Consider the following 25,722-nt stretch of genomic DNA (forward strand, 5'->3'; position numbering starts at 1 on the left):
GTGCCTTCCAGCTTCCTCCTCCCGCCCCCTTGTACTTCCGGCCCTCTCCCCTCGGACTCAAGTGGCGCGAAACGCCCAAAGCGCGCAGGCGCGGGAGGAGTCCTGGGGGGTGGTGGGCGGGCGCAGGCGCGGACCGTCCCGCGGTGGGCGCCGGGGCGGCGGAGCGACTGTCTTCTCCCGCGGCCGGCGCGCGGTTTTCGGCGGCCCAACAGCGGCCAGCCGAGGCCGCGGCGCTCTCACGGTGGCATTCGCGCCCAGTCGCACCGCGACAACCCCGGTGGTTGGGTCCCTTTGAGAGATTTCGACTTGTTGGAGGTAGGGTACGGGCGCGCGCTCGCCGTTCCTGGCTCCGGGACCCGTCCCCCGCCCCTGGCCCCTCGGTGGGCCCCCGGTCCACGGGGGCACCGCGGGGCCGCAGTGTCCCGGGCCGCTCCGTGGGCGCAGACGGCGCCGGCGACCCCTTGCGCGCAGTGGATTGCGGCGCCCTGTCCTCAGGGCGCAGGTCGCCGCCGCGGGAAACTTGGCTGTCTGCGCCGGGCCCGCCCTCCGCGTCCCCGGGCGGCCGGGCGTCGGCGGTCACGGGTGAGGTCCCGCAGGGAACTGGACTCGCGCCTCGAATCCGTGGGACCCCGCAGGCTGCAGCTTGAGTGTGTTTAAAGGACGTGAGCAAGCTTCGCGGCTGCAGGATCTGCCGTTGATGCCCGGTCTCGTGGAAAACGCCGGGTGTATCCCAATGAAATTGTGGTTCAGAAGGTGGCATTTCTTTTTCCTTAATGTCTTGTGGGATTTAAATAGAAAAGAATCCCGGTTGGGAATTGCAGAAAACAAGACCTGAGGGTAAAGGAAGGGCTGTCGGAGTTTTAGGGCTTGAGATGATTCTGTGATGATTTCTAGAAAGAGCAACTGTTTGATGCTTAAAGCCTGAAAACAGAAGTTGTTTGAGTTTTTTTTTTTTTTTTTTATAACTCTGGGTATATTTAAAGAGTAGGAGATTAAGAGCCACTGTTAAAGGACAAGCTATTCCGCAAGGTGTAGTCAAAAGAATTAGACGGCCGTTGTGTAGCTTTAATAATGGACAGTAGCATGAGAGAGTTTCAAGGAGGTGGGAGAACTTTTTTAGAACTTTTACTTAGATTTACTCTATTTCATTATCTTACTATGTGAAGTGTACAGACTAACATAATTGTGTTATTATGAGTTTTGGAATGCATATTCAAAATTTCTTTTGATGAGTGAGTGCAAGTACAAAATTTTGGAGACGACTGGTATATTGCTTAAAAATATGTTTTTGTTTGAGACAAACAGTTATGTGACTTTGAGCAGATCAGTACCACCTTAAGTTTCAGTTTGTAACTCAGAATTCTTAAATATGGGGAGAGGGGTGGGAGAAAAACAGTGAAAGTTGTATTTACATATGGGGGAGAAACAACCTTATATATGGTTATCTATTATTAGTATAAAAACATTTAGTATTGACTCTGGCAAAAAGTAATTTCAAACGGAATGTTAAAATTGTTACGGTAAAAAATAAGTTTTATTCCTCAGAAGTTTATTTTACTGAGTGCCTAGTCTGTGGAATTTTATGTAAAACTTGACTAAACCTTGACTGTGGTTTTTAAAAGAGTTTTAAAATCAAAGATGCACTTGGCTACCTGGGGATGTAGCTCATGGGTTGTGCTTGCCTAGCATGTCTGAGGTTCTAGGTTTAATCTACAGCACATTGACCCCCCCACCCCCCCACCCCCCACACACACACACACACACACACACACACACACACACACCTGCTCACAAGTACTTGACTGTCAGGAATTAACAAGTAACTCAAAATTTTACCATAAAAGCGTATTTAGGATGGCATCAAATGCCACAGTTCTGTGTACACAAACCCTGAAGTTCAGCTAGCAGAGGGTCAAGAATAGTTACTTTGTCTATATTAATGTTCACATTTTTGATTGACTACTTGAATGAATTACATCTTTTCTCAGCATGCTTTCCTTCCTCACCAAATTCAAGCTACTTTCTGTAGTTTCTTCCCTACACTCCCAAATCCACCTGCTGAATATATTTTATGACCTGCAGAACTCTCAATATCCTAGGAGCTCTTCAAACTCCGTTTTCAAACAAAACAAATCTATTATTTATGCTCCCTCCTTGACAAACCTTCTATCTACTTATAATGGTTTTTAGCATTAAATGAGAAGATGAAAGACAAACTGAAATCTTATAAAGCAAGCCCAAAGTTTGATTCACTTTAATTAGAACATGATTGGTACATCATAATAAAATTATTTTGGTAGTTTTAACGAAGGATAAACAAGTAGATAAAGAACAGATTAATAGTGTTTCATTGCCTATGAATAAGCTGTCAAACTCATTTGTTTATTCTAGTAAGGAACTTGCCATTGAAGAGATTGGACTTCAGCTTTGACAAACCTGGATTTGGATCTCTGCTAAGTTTTAGCTGTATGTTAACCTTTTATGAGTTAAGTTGTAGCTACTTAAGTTCAGGTCTTTTGTTTGAATCTTAACTTCCCCTTTTGTTTATTCTAGTAAGGAACTTGCCATTGAAGAGATTGGACTTCAGGTTTGACAAACCTGGATTTGGACCTCTGCTAAGTTTAGCTATATGTTAACCTTTTATGAGTTGTAACTAAGTTGTAGCTACTTAAGTTCAGGTCTTTTGTTTGAATCTTAACTTCCCCTTTTGTAAAAATGAGAGCAATATTTATAAGAATGTAAAAAGTTAAAAATAGATAAAGTATCTCAAAAACTGAGGCATAGTTATTCAACAAATGTTAATTCTACTCATCTGGAATTATAACCAGTTTTCTAAATCTTTTGGTTGCATCTTCTTTCATCCCTGATACTGGCCAAAGTTTTTGTTCAACCGCTTATGATAATATTAGAAAGTAGTCTCTTCTCACTGTTATTCTCCCTAAATCTAGTTATTTTTACCATTCCTCTGTCCCATATTGAGACCATAGGGATATTTTCAAAATACAAATCTGAGTATTTACATTTTTATTACCTAAAATGTGGACAGTACTTCCCAGTTTTGCTGATCTTGCATTTTTGGTGAATGGACTTAACAAGGTTTTACAGTTGCATACTTATTTATTATCTAGTAAATCTCATATTCCAATCAATATACTTAATTAATTCTTTACGTTAAAGATGAGATTATGAGGCTGATGATGTGTAGCTCAAGATTAGAGTGTTTGCCTAGCATGAACAAGGTTCTGGGTTCAATCCCCAGTAACACACACACACACAAACGTGAGGTTGCTTAGTATAGAATGAATGTGTCTTTTGTGGTGGGAAGAGTGGAATTGGGGATAAGGTAAACACAAGCTGGGGCAGATTCAAAAATAGTAGTAACTTGTCTTTAATAAAAATTTGATAATTCTGTCTGGTGCAGTGGTGCATGCCTATAATCCCAGTGACTCAGGAGGATTTCAAGTATGAGGCTAATCTCAGCAATTTAGCGAGACCCTGTCTCAAAATAAAAAATAAAAAGATCTGGGTATGTAACTCAGTTGTAAAGCACCCCCAGGTTCAATCCCCAGTACAAAACAAAACTCCCAATAATTCTAAATCTCCTTACAGAACTAGACAGAAGTATGAATTATTAGTTACTAAAATTAGAAAGTTAGATTTTTATAACTCTGTTAAAAATTCAAGTGATAGCTTTCAAATTTCTTATGTATCTACGTGCTATAATAAACCTTTAGTTATTAATTTTTGTTTTGAACTTATTTTTTAATCAATCTTCAGTGTCTCTACTTTGGTGGTACTTGCTTCCTATAAAGGAGAAATGATGTGCCCCTTAATTCAGATTTTTTTTTTAATTGTAAGTGTAAATAAATACTTAAAATGAGCTTTATCTACATATTGAAAATCCCCGGAGGAGCTTTTTCTTTTTTGAGTGTATATTTTAGAATTTTTTTTCAGTTATGTTTCTTTATCCCATTGGGAACAATTTTACTATTTTAACCTCTATCTAACTCTCAGAACATCAGGATATTCATATCTGTTTTTGAAAATCCATCATTATTAAATTACGAAGTGATCCCTATATTAAAAGGAAGGAACCTCAGTGTCTGTTAGATTTCAGGTTACCTTGGCAACCTAACTGCAAACTGCAAATCCCAGTCTATGCCCAGCAAATAAAAACATCCGTCATGGAGGCGGGGGGGGGGGGGGGGGGGGGGATACTGAGGTTGTGGCTCTGTAGTAGAGCGCTCGCTTAGCCCTTGCAGGGTGCTGGGTTCAATCCTCAGCACCACATAAAAATAAAATGAAGGTATTATGTCCAACTACAACTAAAACAACAACAGCAACTAAAATAAAATTGTCGTCATGTAGTGTTTGTATGATCTTCCATATGGTATGGATTCTCACATTTATTATAAGAAGTTTCATCATACTTAACCTAGTACATCTCTCTCCTTTGATTTGGCTTGCAAAACCACTGTTCTCTAATGATAAAATACTAAAATTAGTCAACTGATGTCAGATAATATATTAAGTGTTATTAAAAACTGTCTAAATGTTGGGAAAATCAAAAAGTAATGGTATCTTTTTGTTCTGTAATAAATTACTGTTCAGTGTTTGAAAAGGGAGTAGAGAATGGGCTAGAGAGAAGAAAGTGTTGCTAAGAATAATAATCTGGTAGTATTTTGAGAAATGTAAATTAGCAAGAAGTTGAAGCTAATGTAAATTGATTCTTATTATTAAATAACTTGAAAAATATGTTTGATTTTTGAAATTTTGGCTTCTATGAGAGATTCAAAATAAATAATAAATTATCTGCAAAGAATGATGCTGAGTATTATATAGATGTGGCTTTAATGGTAATTTTGTCTCAAAAATTTTGTTTGGGTTATGTGTGTTTAATTGGCATTTGATTCATTATAATGTATTAGGTTTTTACATTGCCTTCAAAATAGAATAAAGCCCAGGTTCTTACACATGATTACTCACAGTCCTTCTCAAACTTTATAAAAATGGTCTATATAAACCACCTAAAGTCTTTTGAAGATTCTGATTCACTTGCTTTAGGGTGGGGCCTGAGATTTTGGTTATCTACCCAGTTCCCAGGAAGCATCTGGATGATGCTTGTTGGTCGTTGGATCACTCTCTGCAATATCAAAACTGCAGTTCTGTGGTCCCTTTTATCCCAACCACTCTTAACTTTATTGCTTTCTAGCTATACTTTATCACGTATGGCACTATAACATGGATTTGCCTGTAGTATCCTCTGCAGCAGCAATTTGCAAAATATGGTGCATCGATCCATGGAAACTCTTTCCTGAGGTCTATAGAGTCAAAAATATTTTCATAATAATGGTAAAGCATCATTTGTCTTTTTCACTCTCATTTACTTTGGAGTGTATTCTGGAGTTTTCCAGAGGTAATACAACATGCGATGGATGCCATTGCTTTGGCTGATAGAATGTGTACTTTTGTGTTCTTTGTTGTATAGATTTCTCAGTTGTAATTTCTAATATGATAAATGTTGATAGATCTAAATAAAAACCATTTAAGGTCTTTAGTACCTTTTAGGAGAACATAGCCTTTGTCATCCTAGGTATTGGGCCACAGAGAAAGAGTCAGATCTAGAACTTAACCAGAACTATTTCCTTAGCTGGTTGACTTGTAGGCTAGGGTGGCATTCCCCCTATAGTCCCCAGTGACACTGCAGTGAGGATGGTTTTGCCACATCTGTGCAAGTCCTACTTTTTCACTAGGCCTCTTCTAACAGCAGTCAGCAGGAAGAAGAGTAAACAGTACCTTGTTATTGTCTGCTATCTATGGAAGTCTATCTATGGACCCTTTAAATGGTCTCTTACACCATTATCCTGGCCCCCCAATTCGTCTGCTTGCTTGCTCTGCTTATCCTTCTCTGACTCTATGTCCCTTGGGGTTCAGAGATGCTGCTTTTTATTTAGCATTTCAAGGATCAGAGTTCAGGCTTGAGCTTTGCTGACATCAGTGGAGAGGGAGCCTTGTTTTTTTCAGTGGTATCTGACAGGAGTAAGGCGGTTTTTGCCTAAGAGTGTTGTGTCTTATTACACTATCCTTTTTATTGAGAAAGGGTAGAGAGGACCAGCTTTTGTTTAGGGCTATTTTTTTTTCCTGGCACCTGTACGTGTTTCCCGGTTAGTAATCCCTCAAAGTCTGGGATATTTAAGGCATGACACAAGCTCAGAACTCACTGCTGTGTTGTTCTTGGGTCCCTGGTCTAGATATATGTTTTCTTTTCATCTTTCAGAACGTTCTTAAGTTTATTTTATATATTAACATTCAAAGTTTTTAATTGCATTTAGTAGGGGGAAAAAAAAAACCTCTATTCTACATTCCTGAAAGCGGAAGTCTCCAGTTGCTTTTTAAAATTGTGTTTTGGAAGGAGGATTTAGAGATTAAACTCAAGAAAAGTTTGATAACACAAAAGAAGTAGTTTAGAGAAAAAATGTTCAAGACAGCTCTCAAACAGTAAAATTTGCATGAAGTAGTGACTACAGATAAGAATTTTATAAGATGTAAAGTAAGTAATAATTTTGAGTCTTTGTTATCAATGTTTTAAAAATCAAATTATAAAATAGCAGTTCAGGAGGATATTGTGAACCTGTAAAAACCAAAATACAAAAAAAAAAATTGGAATTATTTCATAAAATTAGCTTTAAAAAGGCCTTCACTATTGAATAAGCTTACGTGTAGTTCTTTCCCATTTTCTTAAAATATTAAAATGTGATGCATCAGAAGACAATATAGAGCTTGAAAAAGAGGGACAAGCTACCCATTTTGCTTAATGAAGCATTCATTATCATAGTGTCAAGACTTGACAAAGGTAATTCTCCAAAACAGGTACTCCAAAATATGTATACATCTTTGTTATTTCTGCAGAATTGAGTCTGTCATTATATAACTTTGAAAAGTAGTGGACTGAAAAGTGAAATAAACACTGCATAGGAATGTCTTTTGCTGCTGCTTCTCTCTCTTGCATTCCTCCTCCAGAATCTCCTGTTTCTTCATATCTGCTTTGTGTTCTTTTTGTAATGCCACTCTAGGAGCCCCCTTCCTTCCCAGCACATTTGTACCCTTTTAAGACTGGGTTTCTTGGTCTATCATTAAATAGAGCTATCATCTCTTAGTGAGGACTGGCTAGAATTTTTCAGACCAAATGCATGAGAGAGAAAATTTTACTTAGTTTACTGTTGCTGGGGGTGAGAGGGAAGTCAAGTACGTGGTACAGGCAAGACTGCTGTGGTCTAGTATTGGACGACCAAAATGAATTGATCCTAGAACCATTCCTCTTATTCTTTTATTACATCTTAGATATTTTTGATTATACATATTGTTTTTTTTCTCTATTTACTCAGCAAACAACAATTATTACGTGCTTATCATCTTAAGTCTTTAAGAGACTTAATTAAAGTATTATAAAGAGAAAAATGAGAGTAATAGAGTAGTAATAAAGTTTAATTTCAGTCACAGACTATCAGCTTGGATTAGCTGGTCACTTAATATTTTCAGCAAAAATCTTGTATTTATTTAAAAACATTAATTTTCTAGGTTTACATTTTATAGTGTATTGACAAAGAAGAGAACCAAAATGGACTACTTAGGTAATGGTTAAGGAAACTTCTAATGCTGAGCAACATTGCTTTAAAATAAGCTTCTTTGGGAAAATAGTATAAAAATCAAAAGTTTTATCTGATTTGCTGTTACTCTATAACTTGTTAAGAATTGGTTGTTTGCTCTGGAATAATTTAAGAAGGACTATGCCATCCCCATTTTCTACATAGTAGATGTAGAAAACCAGAAACTGTAGTTTCACAAATAAAATGTTTTTACCTTTTGTGAGTTAAGAGTAAAAACGTTCAGATGGGCATATGTTGATAAAATCTTGCCATAAGTAATTCTGTAGTAACATTCTAATGGAGAGGATGCAAGTAATGATTTTTAAGGTTCCAGAAATTTATTGTCTCACCCATCTGGAGATCATAAGTCCCACTCAGGGTTTTTCAGGCTATAAGTGTCAGCAGAGCTGTGTTTCTTTCTGGACGCTGTACTGGAAAATGTTTCCTGCCTTTTCCAGCTTTTATTTTTTTGATTCAGTGACCCCTTTCCTCCACATAAAGTATGGAAGACTTTAATGTACTTAATTTCTAAAGTAAAATGGGTGGATATAGTACTTAAAATTTAGTAAGCTTTGTGTATTTATTTTAAGTTTAATGTTTATCAATCACATGGATGCTGTACTTGATTTATCTCATTGTTACTATGAATATTTGTTCAGACCTGATGGCCAAAAGAAAGGAAGAAAATTTCTTCTCTCCTGAAAATGCCAAAAGACCAAGACAAGAAGAACTGGAGGATTTTGATAAAGATGGTGATGAAGATGAATGTACAGTTTCTTTCACTAATGGTACCTCTACTTTGGTAAGTGCAAAATTATAAAATTATGGTTTTTTTTGTGGGGGTTTACCAGGGATTGGAATTCAGGGACATTCAACCACTGAGCCACATTCCTACTTTATTTTGTATTTTATTTAGAGACAGAGTCTTACTGAGTTTTTTAACACCTCACTTTTGCTGAGGCTGGCTTTGAACTCATGATCCTCCTGTCTCAGCCTCCCAAACTGCTGGGATTACAAGGCGTGTGCCACCACCCCCAGCTTAAATTGTTTTTTGGTTGGCTTATTTCTCATGACCATTTGTGTCCATATTCCATAATCATTATCAGGAAAAAGTAGTAAGATTTTTTAAGGAGCCAAGAGAAAATAACTTTCTATTTTTAAGTTTGTCATTAGAAAAATTAATACAGAAGATATTGAAACAAGATGAATAAAATTAACAAACTTCATTAGATCAACAAAAGAAAAAAAGATATAAATTACCAATATCAGGGATGGAATAGGGCTTATGACTGCAGGTCCTGTAGACATGAAATGGATTGAAAGAATAAGCAAATAACTTTTTTTTTTATAACAGTTTTAATATAAAATTCTGTACATGTAAATATGAAAATTTAGGTAAAGTGGACTAGTTTCTTGGAAAGGAAAAACGATGACGACCTAGCTGATGTACAAGAGATAATTTGCATAACTCTGTATTTATTGAGAAACTTTAATTCATACTTTAATATCCTACTTAAGCAAAGAAATCTCCATGCTCAGTTGGTTTCATTCAAGAATTGTAGCAAATATTTTAGGTAGGAATTAACATGGATTCTGCATATTCTTTTCAAGAGCACAGAAGAGAAGGCAATACTTCACTTCATTATCTTGATACCAAAACCAGACAAAGAAGAACTAAAAAACAAAAGCAAGAACAAAAAAAGACATATGCATTTACCTCATGTATATGGATGCAGAAATCTTTAACAATTACTAGAAAATAGAACTTAACAGTAAATATGAAAAATACATTATGAAATACATTCTAAGCATGCAAGCCTGGATCAGTATCTGAAAATCAGTCCTTGTGATTCAGCATATTATAGATTAAAGAAGACAAAGCATATGATCAAAGCAGTGGATGGGGCCAAAAGTGTTTGACATAATTTGACATTCCTGCATGATTAAAACTTAGAAAAACAGGGATAGAAGGAGTTACTTAACGTCATAAGTAGTCATGAGAGAAAAAGTTGCAGCTAACATACTTACTAGTGAAACATTGAATGCTGAAGATCAGCAGTAAAACAGGACTATCAGGGTTAGGGGTTGTAGCTTAGTGGTAGGGCACTTGCCTGGCATGTATGAGGCACTGGGTTCAAATAAATAAAGGTTAAAAAAAAAAAAAGAGTACCTATTTAAGAGAAAAAAAGAGTATCTGTTTTCATCATTTTTATTCAACATTGTGCTGGGAGATTTATGCAGTGCCTGATAAAGCAAGAAAAGGAAACAAGATATGGAAGTTGGAGAGGAGAAAAGTAATGTAAATAACACTGTCCCTATGACTGTCTACATAGATAATCTCAAGGAATTTACAAATTTACAAAAAAAAAAAAAAGCTTAGAACTAATAAGCTCATTCAACAAAATTAGAAGGTGCATATTTTCAAAAATTGTATTTTTATATATAGTAGCATTGAATACATGGTTATTGAAATTCAAAATACAATATCATTTGAAATCACTTAAAAAGAAAAAAGAAATCTTTTGGGGAAATGCAAATTAAAATGAGGTACCAATGTATTCATTTTGGAATGATGAAAATTCGGACTACTACCACCCCCCCAAATGCTGACAAGAACATAAGAGCAACAGGAGCTTTCCTTCATTGCTTGGGAATGCAAAATAGTAGAGCCACTTTGGAAAACAGTTTGACAGTTTTTACAAAATAAATATGCTTTTATTATACAATCCAGTTATCATACACCCTAGTATTTACCCAGAGGAGTTGAAAACTGATGCCCACACAAAAACATGCTCACAGTTTTTTGTAGAAAATTTATTGATAATTGCCAAAACGTGGAAGTAAAGAAGATGGCCTTCAGAAGATGAGTGGATCAGTAAGCCATACTACATTCAGGTGGTTGAGTAATTTTTAGCACTAAAAACAAATGAGCAATCAAGCCATGAAAAGACATGGAGGAAATGAAAATGCATATTTCAACTTAAAAGAAGCCAATCTGGCAAGGCTGCATACTATATGATTAACTTTCCATTCTGGAAAAGGCAGAACAAAAGGTATGTGGTTGCTGGGGGTTAAGAGAAGGATGAGAGCACAGAGGATATTTAGAGCAGGGAAAACACTTCTATGATACTATCATTGTCAGTACATATAATGTTTCCAAACTCAAAGAATATACAACACCAAGAATGAACCCTGATGTAAACTATGAAATGGAGTGATCGAGATATGTGAGTGTAGGTTTATTAACTGTAACAAATGTACCAATGGAGTGGGAAATGTTGATAATGGGGGAAGCTATGCATGTCCAGGGGAAGGGACATGTGGGAAATCGCTGTATCTTTCTCTCAGTTTTACTGTGTTTCTAGAACAGCTCTAAAAATTGTCTTTAAAAATGAATATGTGGGTCTAAAGCTAATGTTTTAGTCATCTTTTTCACCACTGAGACTTTTTAAAAGAGTCAACCAGAACAATTATAGAGGGGGAAAAGTATATTTATTTGGGGGTTCAGAGTTTCAGAGGTCTCAATCCACAGACAGCAGGCTCCATTCCTCAGGGCTTAAGGTGAGGCAGGACATCATGGCAGAAGAATGTGGCAGAGGGAAGCAGCTCACATGATGATCAGTAAGGAGAGAGAGAGAGAGAGAGAGAGAGAGAGAGAGAGAGAGAGGGGGGGGGAGGAGGGAGGGAGGGAGATATCTCTACTTGCCAGATATAGTTATATACCCCAAAGCCATGCCTCCAATGTTCTACCTCCTCCAGTCATACCCTACCCACCTTCAATTACCACTCACCACTCAATTAATCCCACCAGGGGATTTTTCCACTGGTTAGGTTAAGGCTCTCACAACCCAATCCTTTCCCCTTTCTCATTGACTCATGTGAGCTTTTGGGGGACGCCTCACATCCAAACCATAACAGCAAATATAATATGTATAGGACTTATGTGACAAAAACTATGCAGTGCTGATGAAATCAAAGATTTAAGTAAACAGACATATTTATAGGTTGGAAGGCTCAACATAGACAAATATCAGTTCTTTCCCAAAATTATATACAAGTTCAATGAAGTTCCTATCAAAATCTCAGCAAGGGTTTTTGTAGATCTACATCTACAAAAGTTTATTTTTTAAGTTTTATGTGAAAGGTCAAAGGAACTAGAGAAACAATTTTGAAAAAGAATGAAGTGGAATGATCAGTCTATTCACTCTCAAGACATTATGTAGCTTAAGATCATGTGGTGTTGGTATTGGGAAAGAAACAATCATTGGAACAGAAGAGGATCTATTCTAAACGGAGAAATAGATCAATACAAATCATGGTGAATTTATTTTACATAAAGATGCAAAAGCAGTTCGATGGAAGGGAAGGTAGCCTTTTCTACAGAAGTTACTGTAGCAGTTGTACATTGATAAAAATTAGCATCAGAGGGTAGTAGATGTAAATACAAACATGAAACTATAAAATTTTTAGAAATAAACTGTGGGAGAACTCTTTGTGATATGGACAAGGTAAAGTTCTTAGAGACTTAATGCCAGCTGTATGAACCATAAAATAAAAACAATGTGTTGAACAGATTTCCCCCACCAACAAAAAATTATCTGACCAAATAAATAAACATGACAATATTAACTTTGTGATAAAATTATTATATTCTTTAAAGATTCTATAATTAATGGTGACTCAAAAGATTAGCATTTAATTTCATCTTTTTTTATTGACATTACCATTATTCACTTCTGGTAGCTTTTTTCATTGATAATACTGCTGGTCTTTCAACAAAAGTTTGAATGATTATAATGAGTGAATTAGACTTTTTTTCCCCTTTTTAAATTAATAGACTGCAGCAGAAGTTGGAATAATTGAGAGTATTCATCTAAGAAACTTCATGTGCCATTCAATGCTTGGACCTTTTAAATTTGGTTCTAATGTCAACTTTGTTGTTGGCAACAATGGAAGTAAGTGCTTTTACCCTCCTCTTTTGACTGAATAGTACTTTGAGAATGCATTCACTTTTTGAAACTGATAACTCTTACTACTGATAAATACTTTGTTTATGGGTCTTTAACTTGTGGTTATGAATATTCTCAGTAGATACTGTCATCCTACACTTCAAGAATATATTGAGTTAACTTTAAATACATTATTTAAGCAGTAGGACTAAATATTTCTTTTTTTTCCTGAGATGAGTCTCTCACTATGTCCAGGCCTGTTTGGAACTCCTGGGTTTAAGGGATCCTCCTGCTTCAGTCTCCTGAGTAGCTGGGATTTAATGCATGTGGGTCACTGCACCCAACAGTTTCCTGCATATTTTAAAAATCTCTTTACCTTGAAATCAGCACCATAGAAGAATGGACAAGCTATCCTCAATGAAATTGAGGCAGCCTTGTATCTTCCCTTGTCTAAATATTATAAGAGCATAAAGAAGTGCTTTGGGTATCTAAACATGAAACAATAATTCTTACTTTTGTAACCAATGGAAACTTTTTTGTGGCAGTGGTATATGTATGTGCTGGTTCTTGAATGGAAATTATAGATTCTTTATGTCTCATTTGGGAAGAAGGTGAAATGTTCCAGGCAAAGATTGCTCATCCTCAGATGTTTGGAGGAATAGCTAAGATGTATATGGGGAATGGTGAATAACCTTATATGGTGGTATGTATAGTGAGCATCAAAAGCTGGCTCTGACATGTAGAGTATGCTAAAAAGGATCTTGAATGTCACAATTAAGATTTTGGAGTTTTTCAGATGTTAGAGCCAGTTAAACTTTGAGTAGAGGAATGACACAGCCAAGAATTTTGAGACAAACTGGCCACATTGTGGAGGATAGATTAGAAATGGGGAAACATAGGAGACAGAAAGACCACTTACTTAGGCAGCTCTTGTGTTCGGCCAGCAAGGTGCCAGGTGTTGATAGCTCCACCAAAATAGTGCATAAGGAGAGGAGGCATGCCATAGTCTACAACCTGGGGACAGTGCTGGCTGGCATAGGAGATGACATGTGTAGCTCCAGTGTCTGTTTTGTTCTTTTTTCTCTCTTCTCCAGTTAGTCAAGAAGTCACTGGTTTTTAGTTTTTAGTTTTTTTACTGTTTATTTTTTAGTTATAGGTGGGCACAATATCTTTATTTATTTATTTTCTTACTTTTATGTGGTGCTGAGGATCGAACCCAATGCCTCATGCATGCTAGGTGAGCGCTCTACTATTGAGCCACCACCCCAGCCCGAAGTCAGTGGTTTTTAGGAAGAGGGCATGGACAGAGAAAGGGAGCAGTGCTAGAGAGATCACATGAGACAAGAAATAAAGATTCCTGGGTTCTGAACTTGGGTTTGTTTGGTTTTTTTTTAAACCTTTGGAACAATTATTTTATTAAACATAATAGAAAGGGGAAATAATGCAAGTGGTAGAGGTAGTACATTTGGTAATAAGAGAAAAGGAAGCAAGAGAGAGTTAGAATAGGAACTTGAAAGTCATTCCAGGAAGTAACTTGGATTAATCATTGGTATATATGTTGGCTAATTTGGGGTATATTGTGGAAAATAATGGGCTGATGAATTGGTTAGCTTTCTTGATCATGGAGTTCAGAAAAGATTGCCATATTCTGAGTAATTTTTAGAGATTTTGAAATTGGAGCTTTTGATATTTTATATCTGTTAGGATAGAAGTAAGACTTTTCAGAAAGCTACAAAATGAATACTCAAGTTGGGAATAATATCAAAATGTTATATAAAAACATCTTTATGGTTTTGCTAGTTTTTTTTTTCCTATGTAAGTCCATTTATTCATTCAGCAGATTTGTGGGTAATCTATTTTGTGCTGAAACTGAGGGTACAACATTGAATGAAAGAGACAATTCCTGTACATATGGAACTTATATTTGAAAGATGTCAAAATAGTTTTGATGTCTGAGAATTTGTGGGAAAAGCAAAAATTGTACTTAAAATGTAGTTAAAGTTACATAAAGCATATTTATTTAAGTAGAGGGATAAGTTCATGTACAAGGCTGATGAGCCAAGACAATATAGTGAGTTTCAGATTGGAAAGGTATCATAGTTATTCTTTGCGCTTCCTTATTAGTGACAGAAACTTAATTCCTGAAATAAACTATTTTTTTCCTAATAGTGGCAGCTAAATATTTCATGATTTTTACAAATCTTTTTAAAGTTTGCTGCTTTGATACTGGAAGAAAATGAAGATTGAATTATAACATTTCTGAATGAGACTAATTCATTTTGTAGTCTTATATCAATTTGTAGAAGTCAACTTTTTAATGAATGTGATTTCTTCAACACCTGTTTCTTTAGGTGGAAAGAGTGCGGTACTCACAGCTCTTATAGTTGGTCTTGGTGGAAAAGCAGTCGCTACTAATAGAGGATCCTCTTTAAAAGGATTTGTGAAAGATGGACAGAAGTAAGTGTTTGTTCTCTTTGTGTTTTCATTCCTTCAGTAAGAAAGAGCTGCTTTTGATTCCCAGTTCTTGTAGACTTGGATGGGCATAAAGTGCCTTCCCAGAATGGGAACAGAAGTTCCATATCTTCATTCCTTTCTCTTCCCCTTGTCCTCCTACAGTCATGCTTCTGTTACCTCTTTGGAATCAGCAGCAAAGATAGATCTATGTATTCTGTTAATAAAGGGATATTTATAAACATTACACCTTCCTGGCTATAGAGCCAACCTCCAGCATCAGCAAGGCCATGTTAATATGATAGGGGTGAGAGCAAAGTCAGTGACTGGTCAAGTGTTTCTGCACAAAGTTTCTATCTAGCTTTTTAAGAATTTCTGGGAAGAATTCTACTCTGATTCTGCTTTTATTTCCTTTGTCCAGTGAGTTTGATTTGAGGACAATAATCACCATAAGTCTCTTTGTAGATTTGTCCAGACCCATACACAGTGGTCATATCACAGTAGTGACTGTCTTTTTGCTTTATGTTCATATTACTTTTTGTCCTGTATTACCCTCGTAGTATATAACCATATATTATGTCAGGTTTGTATCATTTGCCTTTTGCCACTAGCAGCTGTCTCGCCAGGATGATCTCTTTATTCTCTTTCATACTACCCCAGAAATCTCTGAGGGGATTCTTGTTTCTCATAACAGTTAAAATGTCCCAAACTGTTATGTTCTCGTCTAGCCTGAGGCTCTTCATTTTCCTCTCAAGCATTCGATGCCCAGAACTTTGGAAGCTTTGATAATTAACACTTATATCTTTTTGTCCTGTATTAGATTTTCCTTCTCTTCGTTGTTGGTATCGATTTAAATTCTTATTTTATTACTCAAAAATAGAATGAGTATAGGATATGAATCTGGATTACCAGCTTTTGTATGCTCAAAAGCCTTAGAGGAATCTTAACTTTAAGCTAGGATTCCAAATTGATGCAAGAGAATAAAAGATATACAAAAAATTATTTCCCATGTTATGTGGCCTTGAAGAGAACTATTTGATGTCAATTCTCTAATATCGTTTCTTCCATTTCCATTTATCTTATTTGGGTCCCAGCCCAATAAAGTCTTCTGATTTCCTCCTCCCTCTAAATAAAATCATGTCTGAAGTAAAAATTTCATTATTTTTAACACTTTTAAGTAAATGGTCCCAACTCTTTAATTATACTTAACTTGGTTTCTTAGGTGTCCAGTCACCTCATTTACTTAGCCAGATAATAGGTGACTCTTTTAAATAAAAGTTTCAGGAAGACATGATGTTTTTATGTATCGTTCAATGTTTTATGTCTCATTCAATGTTTTATGTCTCAAATACTTCAGATTTTAGTTTTTCCTTTGGTAAGTACTTGGATTAAAGCAGAAACTTCTTACTGAGAGCTATCCTGAATACTATTTTAAAAAATACATATACTAGCTTACACAAATCATTGGCTTTAAAGGACATGACTGCCTGTAGTGGGGAACATTAATATATTTGAAAACAGACTTAATAACAGCAAAAAATCTTTAACCTGAGCTTAGTCTTCTTTTTACTGACTTTATCTTAAAATGGAGCTAAAAGCAGAGCTTTTCCAAACCCATTTCTGTTCTTTTTATCATCCTTTCTTTGAAATGTTTGGTATCTGTAAAAGTTCCTTTGCTTAATAGACTCTGATTCTGTCATCACTGTTTTGGAGAATGGACTAATTGAGATTCTCAACTCTGTGCATATTTCTGTGTTCCACATCTAGAGCCTCTGCAGCTGTCCCCTGTTGCCTGGAGCTTGTCAGTCTGGCACAAGCTTGAGGTTGTCCTGAAGACTCTCCCTCCATCTCAAACACTGTGCCCCTTCCAGGCTGTAGGCTCCCTTTTCATGGGTATTTTAATTCTTCTTGGAGATACTTGGTTAACATGGTTAGGAGATGCCAGAGAATTCTGCCTAGAGACACTTCCTGGAATTCAGTCCTCTGATTGTCCACCAACCTTTTGCAGTGGTGTGGGGTCAGTGAATGAATTCTCCTAATGTACTTTGTCACATGAAAATGTCTCTATGTGTAACAAGGCCTTAGGTCACTTGCTTGAATATGTTCAGTTCCTTCTTTCCACTCTCAGCCTTTCTAATACTAGCTTCACTGGCCCTGGGATATTTGCAGTTGTTATGTTTTTGATATCAGCTATGCCATGGTTATGGAGGGACAAAAACTCATGCTCTGTTTTTTGCTATTAATTTACTTAGTTAAGGATATGGAATTTATTGTAAGGAACTCAGTACCCAGAGAGCAGATGCATCATATTTTTACATTAACTTTGTCTTGTTGCTGTTTCCATTGGAGTATGCTGCTACCGGCTCTCATTGGGTAGTCAGATTCTTATGTAATTGAGAAAGAAACCAAATTTTTACTGTGGTACTGCTTATGTTGTTAATGGGGGCAGCGGCCAGCGTCTCATTGTGGGGTTCCTCTTGCTGAGGAGGGTAGAAGCCACCTGGAAACTTAAGTTAATTAAGTCTAAGTTAATTAGTGAAGAACAAAACACAAATAATCAGAAGTATATTTACATAAAGCAGAGCCCCTGATAGATCTAGTTCACATGGGGGCTGGAACTAGACAAAGGAAAGATGGCTCTGGTGGCTTATTTATGGGGGTACATCAAAGGCAGGGATAAGGCTTCAAGGGTGGAGTCTTGCTTCTTGATGTCTTGTAGTCAGCAGGTTGATTGGCATCTTAACAGTTCACACCCATCTCAGGTGCTGTGTGGGCCACGGCAGAGCAGGATAGAAATTCACACTGTCCCCGGGCAGTTGACCAGAAAAAGTGTCCACTGGTCATTCCCAGACACCAGATGTTTCTATCCACTAGGCTTTAATGCCCGGTGACCCGTACTCAACCCATGGATGGCTCGTGACATGTTGTCATTCTGGAAGAACTTTCATTTATAGTATCTATTTTTACTTTGGAGTCTCCTGTATTTATAGACATTGGGTATAGTTCTTGGCCCAAATTCAGCCTCAGCAAAGTCCACAAAGGGGGAGACAGTAAAGTTATTGCCCTGATAGCTTGCTTTTTCCTGTTTCCTTATGCAGAATTTTTTTGAGCATTTATTAGGAGGCTTATTTCATAAAAGTTAATTTTTCAAAAAAAACTTTTCTTGTATTTATTAAACTTAAGAGTAGGAGCATAAAGTTCCAAATATATTAAAAATAGCTTTCAAATGGAAGGAGTAGCTAGGAATGAACATAATAAAGTAGATGTTTGTTAATCAAGAGATATGTTGATAATGTAGATAGAGCAAATATATGTAGTTATTTTGAAAATGTTTTCATGAGGTATATTAACTTAATTCTTAGTAGTAATGGTCATTAATGAAATAAAATAGTTATTTTCTCCATATCTCAGGCTATTGGCCATTCCTCTGTCCTATTTCTGTTAGTGGTTCTTCTGTTTGTATATAATCAATCCGTTTTTCAGGAACATATCTTTTTTTTTTTTTTTTTTTTTCCTCCTGGGTACTGGGGTTTGAACTCAGGAGCACTCAACTATTGACTCACATCCCCAGACCTATTTTGTATTTTTTATTTAGAGACAGGGTCTCACTGAGTTGCTTATTTGCACCTTGCTTTTGCTGAGGCTGACTTTGAATTTGCTATCCTTCTGTCTCAGCCACCCCCACCCCCGGCTGCTGGGATTACAGGTGTACACATATCACTTTTTGTGTGTTTTGTTTGTTGGTTTTTTTGGTACTGGGGATTGAACCCTGTAGAACTTTACCCGGAGATATCCCCAGTTCTTTTAATTTTGAAACAAGATCCTGCTAAGTTGCTGAGGCTGCTCTCCAACTTGTACTCCTCCTGACTCAGCCTCCAGAGTCTTAGATCACAGGCATATGTCACTGGACCTGACTCTGATTAAATTAGGTAATTTGGCTAAAACATAAATAAGTAATATAATTATTAACAATTTACTCAGGTGGCTCTTGTAAAGGATGTTTACCATAAAGATGTAGGAACATATTTCTGGGAAGCTGCAGGGAAAAAGTATAGCTGGGTCTCATGAGGAATCAGACTAAGGAACCGCAGCCTCTTTTGTTTTTGTCTGGTTGTCTCTGTGTGTATCTTTGTCTCTGGGCCTCTGTTTCCCTCTCCTTTCCTTGGGTCTGTTCTACAGCACCTCTCGCACTCTTCTTTCTTCACTGGCTATACTTCTCTGTGTGTGCTCTCCTCCTTCTTCCTTCTCTTCTTGTGACCCACGTGGGTGTGTAACTGTTTTTTCTCATTGTCTCTGGAGGAGTTTGTGTGTGCTTTCTTCCTCTTCAGTTTAGTTTTTTCACTGTGTCTTCATGTGTACGAGTTTCTGTTTGTGTGTGTGTGTGTGTGTGTGTGTGTGTGTGTGAGAGAGAGAGAGAGAGAGAGGGAGAGAGAGAGATAATATTGTATTCTCTACATCTGAGATTCACTGCCAGTATCTGTGGGTATGTGGTTCTTTCTGTCAGCCTGTCTAGGTGATTTCCCAAAGATCTTATCTTTATGTTCTTTGTTTTCTCATAAGAGAAACAATAATGTACCAAATTGGTCCTCATACTTTATAGCTCCAAGGAATCACTCTCTCTTGATGTCTAAATTTGAATTTTAAAAAACTATTTTGAAAAAATTTAGACAGAAATGTTGCAAAGATAGTATAATAATTTTCTGTATATTTTTCACCCATTTTCCTTAATGTTGGCGTCTTACATAACTAAAGCTATATAGTGGACATTAGTATGATGTTAACTAAAATAAAGGCTATTTTGGGATTTAAACAATTCTTCTCAAGTTGAATTTTAAAAGAGAAGAGAATCTGATTGCTCCCTTAGTACAGAGTTCTAGATTTAGCTCAGTCCATGCAGGAGGGGATGTGGAATGATAGGAATGCTAAGCCCTTTCTTTCTGTGGGGGGAACTTTTAAAGAGGAAGGGAAAGCAAGAGAGCAGCAGACACTTCCTGTCATGTCAGTAGTTTATAGTGAAGCTCATCCTCAGTATTTTTTCTTACATTTCCTGTAAATGGGAAGTTTTGGAATATGTTTGCAAATTCATGAAAACAAGTTTGTTAAAGGTTTCATTTAATTGCTAATTAAAACGGTTTTATATCAGGACTTTAGTATTTGGGCAGATGTTCATATGAATCAGAGAAAATATTGTCTGCTTTTGTATATAAGCAAATTATTAAGTGTTCATTAATGAGTTTTTCCCAGGCAAATGATTGATTCCCCCCTCCCCATGGTATCTTAAGATATTCATGGCTATAAATGCTTTAAACTTGTTAAAAACTTTAAAAACAATAACAGGCTGCCAGGCAGATTTATACTTTTAATATTCACATGTATTAGGCTGCATTATAACTCTTTCAAGGTAATTCTTTTTTAATGATAATGAAGCTTAGTTGTAGTTGGACACAATACCTCTATTTTATTTATTTATTCTTAAGTGGTGCTGAGGATCAAACCCGGGCCTCACATGTATAGGCGAGTGTTCTACCACGGAGTCACACCCCAGCCTAAGATTCACAATCTTTTAGCTTTTTGAAATGTATGGTACCTTGTCATCTATAGTTTTCCTGCCACATGCAGTAGCATACCAGAGTTTCATGTCCTAACTGTAATCTAATATTCATTAATTACTCTTTCACCATTTATCCACTTCCACTCTCCCCAGTTTATGTCTCTTGATATCAGACATTTTAATTTCTCATTGCCAACTAATTAAAAAATTATCATTGCCTCTCTTAATTATAATCCTTTTAGAAACTGTTATTACTTTAAGTACTATGATTCTTAATCTATCATTCTTAAAGGCAGCTGTTCGTATGATTCTCATTATGTAATTTATAGTAGGCAGTATAATGTTAAAAATGAATAACTTATGTGTATGACTTGATTACATGGTCCTTATAGGAAAATGCCTAAATTCAAGGCGTGGAGCAACCAATACTTAAGAGTGATTGCACAAATTTAGTATTTTTATTGTGCATACAATAGTGAATTATTTTTTATCAAGCTTCTGTTTTCAACTTTTTTGTCAGGCACAATATTTTTAACATACTGTTGTAGACCACTGTCATCAGCTGTTGATGTAGTTTTCAGTGAATTAGCTGTTATTTGGGGGTGTTGAAAATATTTGAAAATCTGGTATCCTACTATTGCAATAGAACTGTATCTTTATATGACTTATCTTCATTGTTTTAGCTCAGCAGATATCACAATAACATTAAGGAACAGAGGAGATGATGCCTATAAAGCAAATGTGTATGGTGATTCCATAGTTGTACAACAACACATCAGCATGGATGGAAGTCGATCCTATAAATTAAAAAGTGAAACAGGTTTGGTTTGATTTTTCTTTTTTTTTCACATGAAATATTAGTAAATAAATAAGTACATTGAAAGGACACTTCTTCCCAGTCTCTTGAAACCTCTTATACTGTGGTTGATTTGTATGTATGCATACATACACACATATAGGTACATGCATGTATTATATGCATGTTTTATCACAGGACATTCTAGTGGCAAGATCATGATTAGAAAAATTGGGCAGTTTGAAATGAGAAAAATTGGCCAGGTGCAGTAGCGCACGCACACCTATAATCCCAGCAGCTCTGGAGGCTAAGACAGGAGGATTGCGAGTTCAAAGACAGTCTCAGCAAAAGGGAGGCACTAAGCAACTCAGTGAGGCCCTGTCTCTAAATAAAATATAAAATAGGGCTGGGGATGTGGCTCAGTGATTGAGTGCCCCTGAATTCAATCCCTGCTACCCCCTCTGCACCCACTGCCCAAAAAAGAAAGAAAGAAAGAAAGAAACAGAATGTGCCATTTTGTTCTCAACTACAGATCTCCTTTCATTTCTATAGTTTCTATAGCCTGTGGAAAGAAATAGTTAAGGTAGAAAAGGACATAAAGAAAGAGATGAAAGTGCACATGGGCACATTTTCCTCTTCTGTATTCCTGAGTCATAACTAGGCTTTTATCCCCAGTTCACTCAGACTTACACATATTTAATCATACTTTTCTTGATGATACAATGAAAGGTCATTAATATTTATATTTAATAGATAGTTATACTTTTTTCTGTATTGCCCTAGAAGCAGTATGATTATTTTATGTTTCTCATAATTAGGTGCTGTGGTTTCTACTAGGAAAGAAGAACTGATTGCAATTCTGGATCATTTTAATATCCAGGTAATTGCTAAATTTGTGTTTTGAATTAATGCAACTAGTAGTTTTTGGTGTGGTTTCACTTGTGTTATATAGATAACTAAAATGTTCTGATAGGAGTGATATAAACACAGGAAGTACATACTATAACTGTTGCTAGTGAAGTTCTTTAAAATTTGCTAATTCAACATGATTTATTTTAAGTGCATGACATCTTTCTTTGGTGCAGCAGTAAGGAACATCTAATCCAAATTAGTATATGCTGAAATTTAAAATTGATAAGGCTATAACTTTTTTTTTGCTTTCAACTATAATCAAAGTAGCACCTTTGTTTCCTATTCTCAGTTGCTTAATTTTTGAGGAGGAAAAAAACTCTTATTCTAGAAAGAACAAATTTTTTGTATGTATTTTGGAGTTATTGGTCATGTTTGTAGGAACTAAGGATTGAATCTTTTTGGCTGAGATACTTTAGCGGACTTAATTGAAAATGGGACACGCATGGAATTATAATATTAGCATTGAAATTGTCTTTAGAAATCGTCTGCTTCAGACCCTTTTGTTTGCAGGTTAGAAGCTGGGAGCCAGAGAAAGTAAATTTGTACTTCAGGTTGTCTAGATGTGATTGGTGGTAGAGCCTGGGTTGGAATCAGGCATCACTGTTTCATTCTAGTTCTTTATCCTTTGTTCCCTATTCCAAGATTAAGATCGCCAAAACTTATCATCAAAGGGAAAGAACAATTAATAGTTTGTGTCTCTTCCCCAGTTTGGTTTAATCATAGCTATCCAGAATAACATTGTGTTGTGGTATAAATGTCCTGTATCTCTTCTGTCTGGTTTGGTAGTCCCTAGCTACATGGGCTCTTGATCACTCGAAGTATATGATCAAGAAATTGAACCATCCACATATTTGACAGCTGTGATCCCAGGGACATAGGAATGGTCATCTATAAAAAAAGATGAGAGCCAGGGATATATATATAGCTCAGTTGGTAGAGTGCTTGCCTCGCTTGGTCAAGGCCCTAGGTTCAATCCGTAGCACCACAAAAAAAAAAAAAAAAAAAAAAAGACGAAAGTAGAAACATTGTAATACCAGCACCTCAGAAGGTTCTTGAGCTTGTATCCTCTTATTATGGAAAAATGTTTAATTTTGACTATAGTGTTTTTTTTTTCTTTCTTTCTTTCTTCCTTTCTTTCTTTCTTTCTTTATTTGGTATTATGAAATTTTGAAACATTTTTCCCTGTGTTAAAAAATTTGTGACATTTTCTCTATATTTTTACCCTGATGTTGTAACCATTGGCAACTGTTAGCCATTTTGATGATATCCTGAGTCAATTATAATGTATATTTCACTTTATTTTTAAGGCATCAAAGTGAAATTTTTAAAAGTGAACTTTTGTTTTTTGTTTATTTTAGGTGGATAATCCAGTTTCTATTTTAACACAAGAGATGAGTAAGCAGTTCTTGCAGTCTAAAAATGAGGGAGACAAATACAAAGTAAGAGCTACCAAAGTAAATACAAACTTAACCCCCCAATACACCTAGATGTATGCCAAGCATTATTCTTGTTAATGTAGAGACTGATTCTTTTTCCTCAAAGGCACTTACTTAAAGTAATATTAGATTATAAAATTATTGAATAAGGTCTAAGTATAATATTCTTGGTAAATTCTTGCTTTTTTTGTTTTTTATTTTGAAAAAATAGATTTTTTTATTTTTTGAAAGAAAATATAAGCCAACAATTGACTATACATAATAACTTGTAAACTTTAATTTATTTAAAACTTAAAAAAGGCATCAACCAACTAGTACTAAAACTTACTGTAGCCTTTTGAAAGAGTTTGTATTTCATAGTCTAAAAGTTGAAGATGAACTAAGATCAAAGATAAGAATATTTCCTGTCATTTTTGCTTCAAGAATGGAACAGTTGGTGAAAATGAGCTTTCAGAATATTATTATCATCATACCTTAAGGTGTTTTTCTCCCCTCATGGGGTTAAGAGCTTTTTCGAATAAATGTACAGATGTGAACTTATAGCAAGTTCAGTAAATTCAAGTATAAAATTAGATGTATTCTTTCGTATTTATGTATATGTGCTGTGCTTTTAATATCTTTGAATAATTGGTCTAAAATTTTTTATGGACAAAATTTCTCTTTGTATTTTTTACATTTTTCTATGAAAGTTTATTAATTCTCAATTATGTTTTTCTTTTTGTTGATAAAGTTCTTCATGAAAGCAACCCAACTTGAACAGATGAAAGAAGATTATTCATACATTATGGAAACAAAAGAAAGAACAAAGGAGCAGATAAATCAAGGGGAAGAGGTTTGTATAGTGTAACTCTTTTTGAAATTAGCCAAATTTCTATAGTACTTAAGATAAATGGTATGGTAAAATTATATACCTATGTACTGATATATATCTGAACAAAACTACTAACATTTTTATAGCACTCTGTGAAGTATGTGATGTGTTGTGGTTTTTATGTGTAGGATATTATTAGCCTTTACTTTTTGCTTTGTAATAATGGATCTTTACCTGTCTTCTGCATTAGACCATAAACTAGAGAACATGACACCATCTTGTTTTCTTATTCTTTGATACATGACTAATTAGTTGCATAATAAAATATCCCTGAGTCCCACTATAAATAATTTTAAAACTAACATTTATTATACTGGACTAATAAGCAAGTCTCAAGTTGATATTAAACAATATTCATTTATAATTACATAGGGTAGATGATCATTGTATTCTAATGTTAACATTCTTTAAGCTACTGATAACTCAGTAGTAGATGTCATATCAGTACTCTTTAACTTGTCAATCATGAAGATTGCTAGAATTTTAAGTCACTTCCTGTATTAACTTTTCATCACTGTAACCAAAATACCCGACGAGAACAACTCAAAGGTGAAAAAGTTTATTTTGGCTTAGTTTCAATCCATGGTCAGCAGACTCCATCACTCTGGTCCTGATGTGAGGCAGAACATTATGGTGGAAGAATGTGGCAGGGGAAAACTGTTTACCTCATGACATTCAGTAGGAAGAACCAGGGACAAAATATATAATACTCAAAGCACACATCCAGTGACCTACTTCTTTCAGTTACAGTTTGCTCATACCTGTAGTTAAAACCTAGTAATTCATTAAAATTATTAATTCATCAAGTGGATTCACCTGCTGTTCATGTTAGAGTGCTCAGAAAGTAATCAATTCATCTCCTGAGTTAGCACAGGATTTTGGGGAGGGATACCTCATATCCAAACACAGCACTTCTGTCAACCATCACTTCAGTTTATTTTTAGATCAGCTATATTTTGCTCTTATACTTTCTTTATATTTCTGAATATACTTCTGTCTAATAATAACACACCTCACAGTCATATAAGATTAAAACATTTTAGCTATTTAAATACTACATTGAATCCCACCTGTTTTACATGATTCCATATCTTGTTCTTTTGTTTAGTT

At 35.8% G+C, this 25,722-nt stretch overlaps 1 protein-coding gene across 3 annotated transcripts in view; it reads left to right on the forward strand.

Moving 5' to 3' along the window:
• Positions 1–88: 88 nt before the first annotated feature.
• Positions 89–25,722, forward strand: part of SMC6 (structural maintenance of chromosomes 6) — a 76,889-nt gene continuing 51,255 nt past the window's right edge. For 2 of the 3 annotated variants that reach the window (XM_081264120.1, XM_081264122.1), the window contains exons 1-8: positions 182–315; positions 8,306–8,448; positions 12,484–12,601; positions 14,947–15,052; positions 21,281–21,417; positions 22,212–22,273; positions 23,664–23,744; positions 24,472–24,573. In XM_081264120.1, coding sequence (XP_081120246.1) covers positions 8,311–8,448; positions 12,484–12,601; positions 14,947–15,052; positions 21,281–21,417; positions 22,212–22,273; positions 23,664–23,744; positions 24,472–24,573 — 744 coding nt within the window. In that variant the 5' untranslated portion in view covers positions 182–315; positions 8,306–8,310. Of the gene's footprint in view, positions 316–8,305; positions 8,449–12,483; positions 12,602–14,946; positions 15,053–21,280; positions 21,418–22,211; positions 22,274–23,663; positions 23,745–24,471; positions 24,574–25,722 lie in introns of all 3 variants that reach the window. The other variant, XM_081264121.1, reaches the window with a different exon arrangement.

This window comes from Spermophilus citellus, assembly GCF_964194105.1.
Source record: "Spermophilus citellus genome assembly, chromosome: 13".
NCBI classification, from domain to species: domain Eukaryota; kingdom Metazoa; phylum Chordata; class Mammalia; order Rodentia; family Sciuridae; genus Spermophilus; species Spermophilus citellus.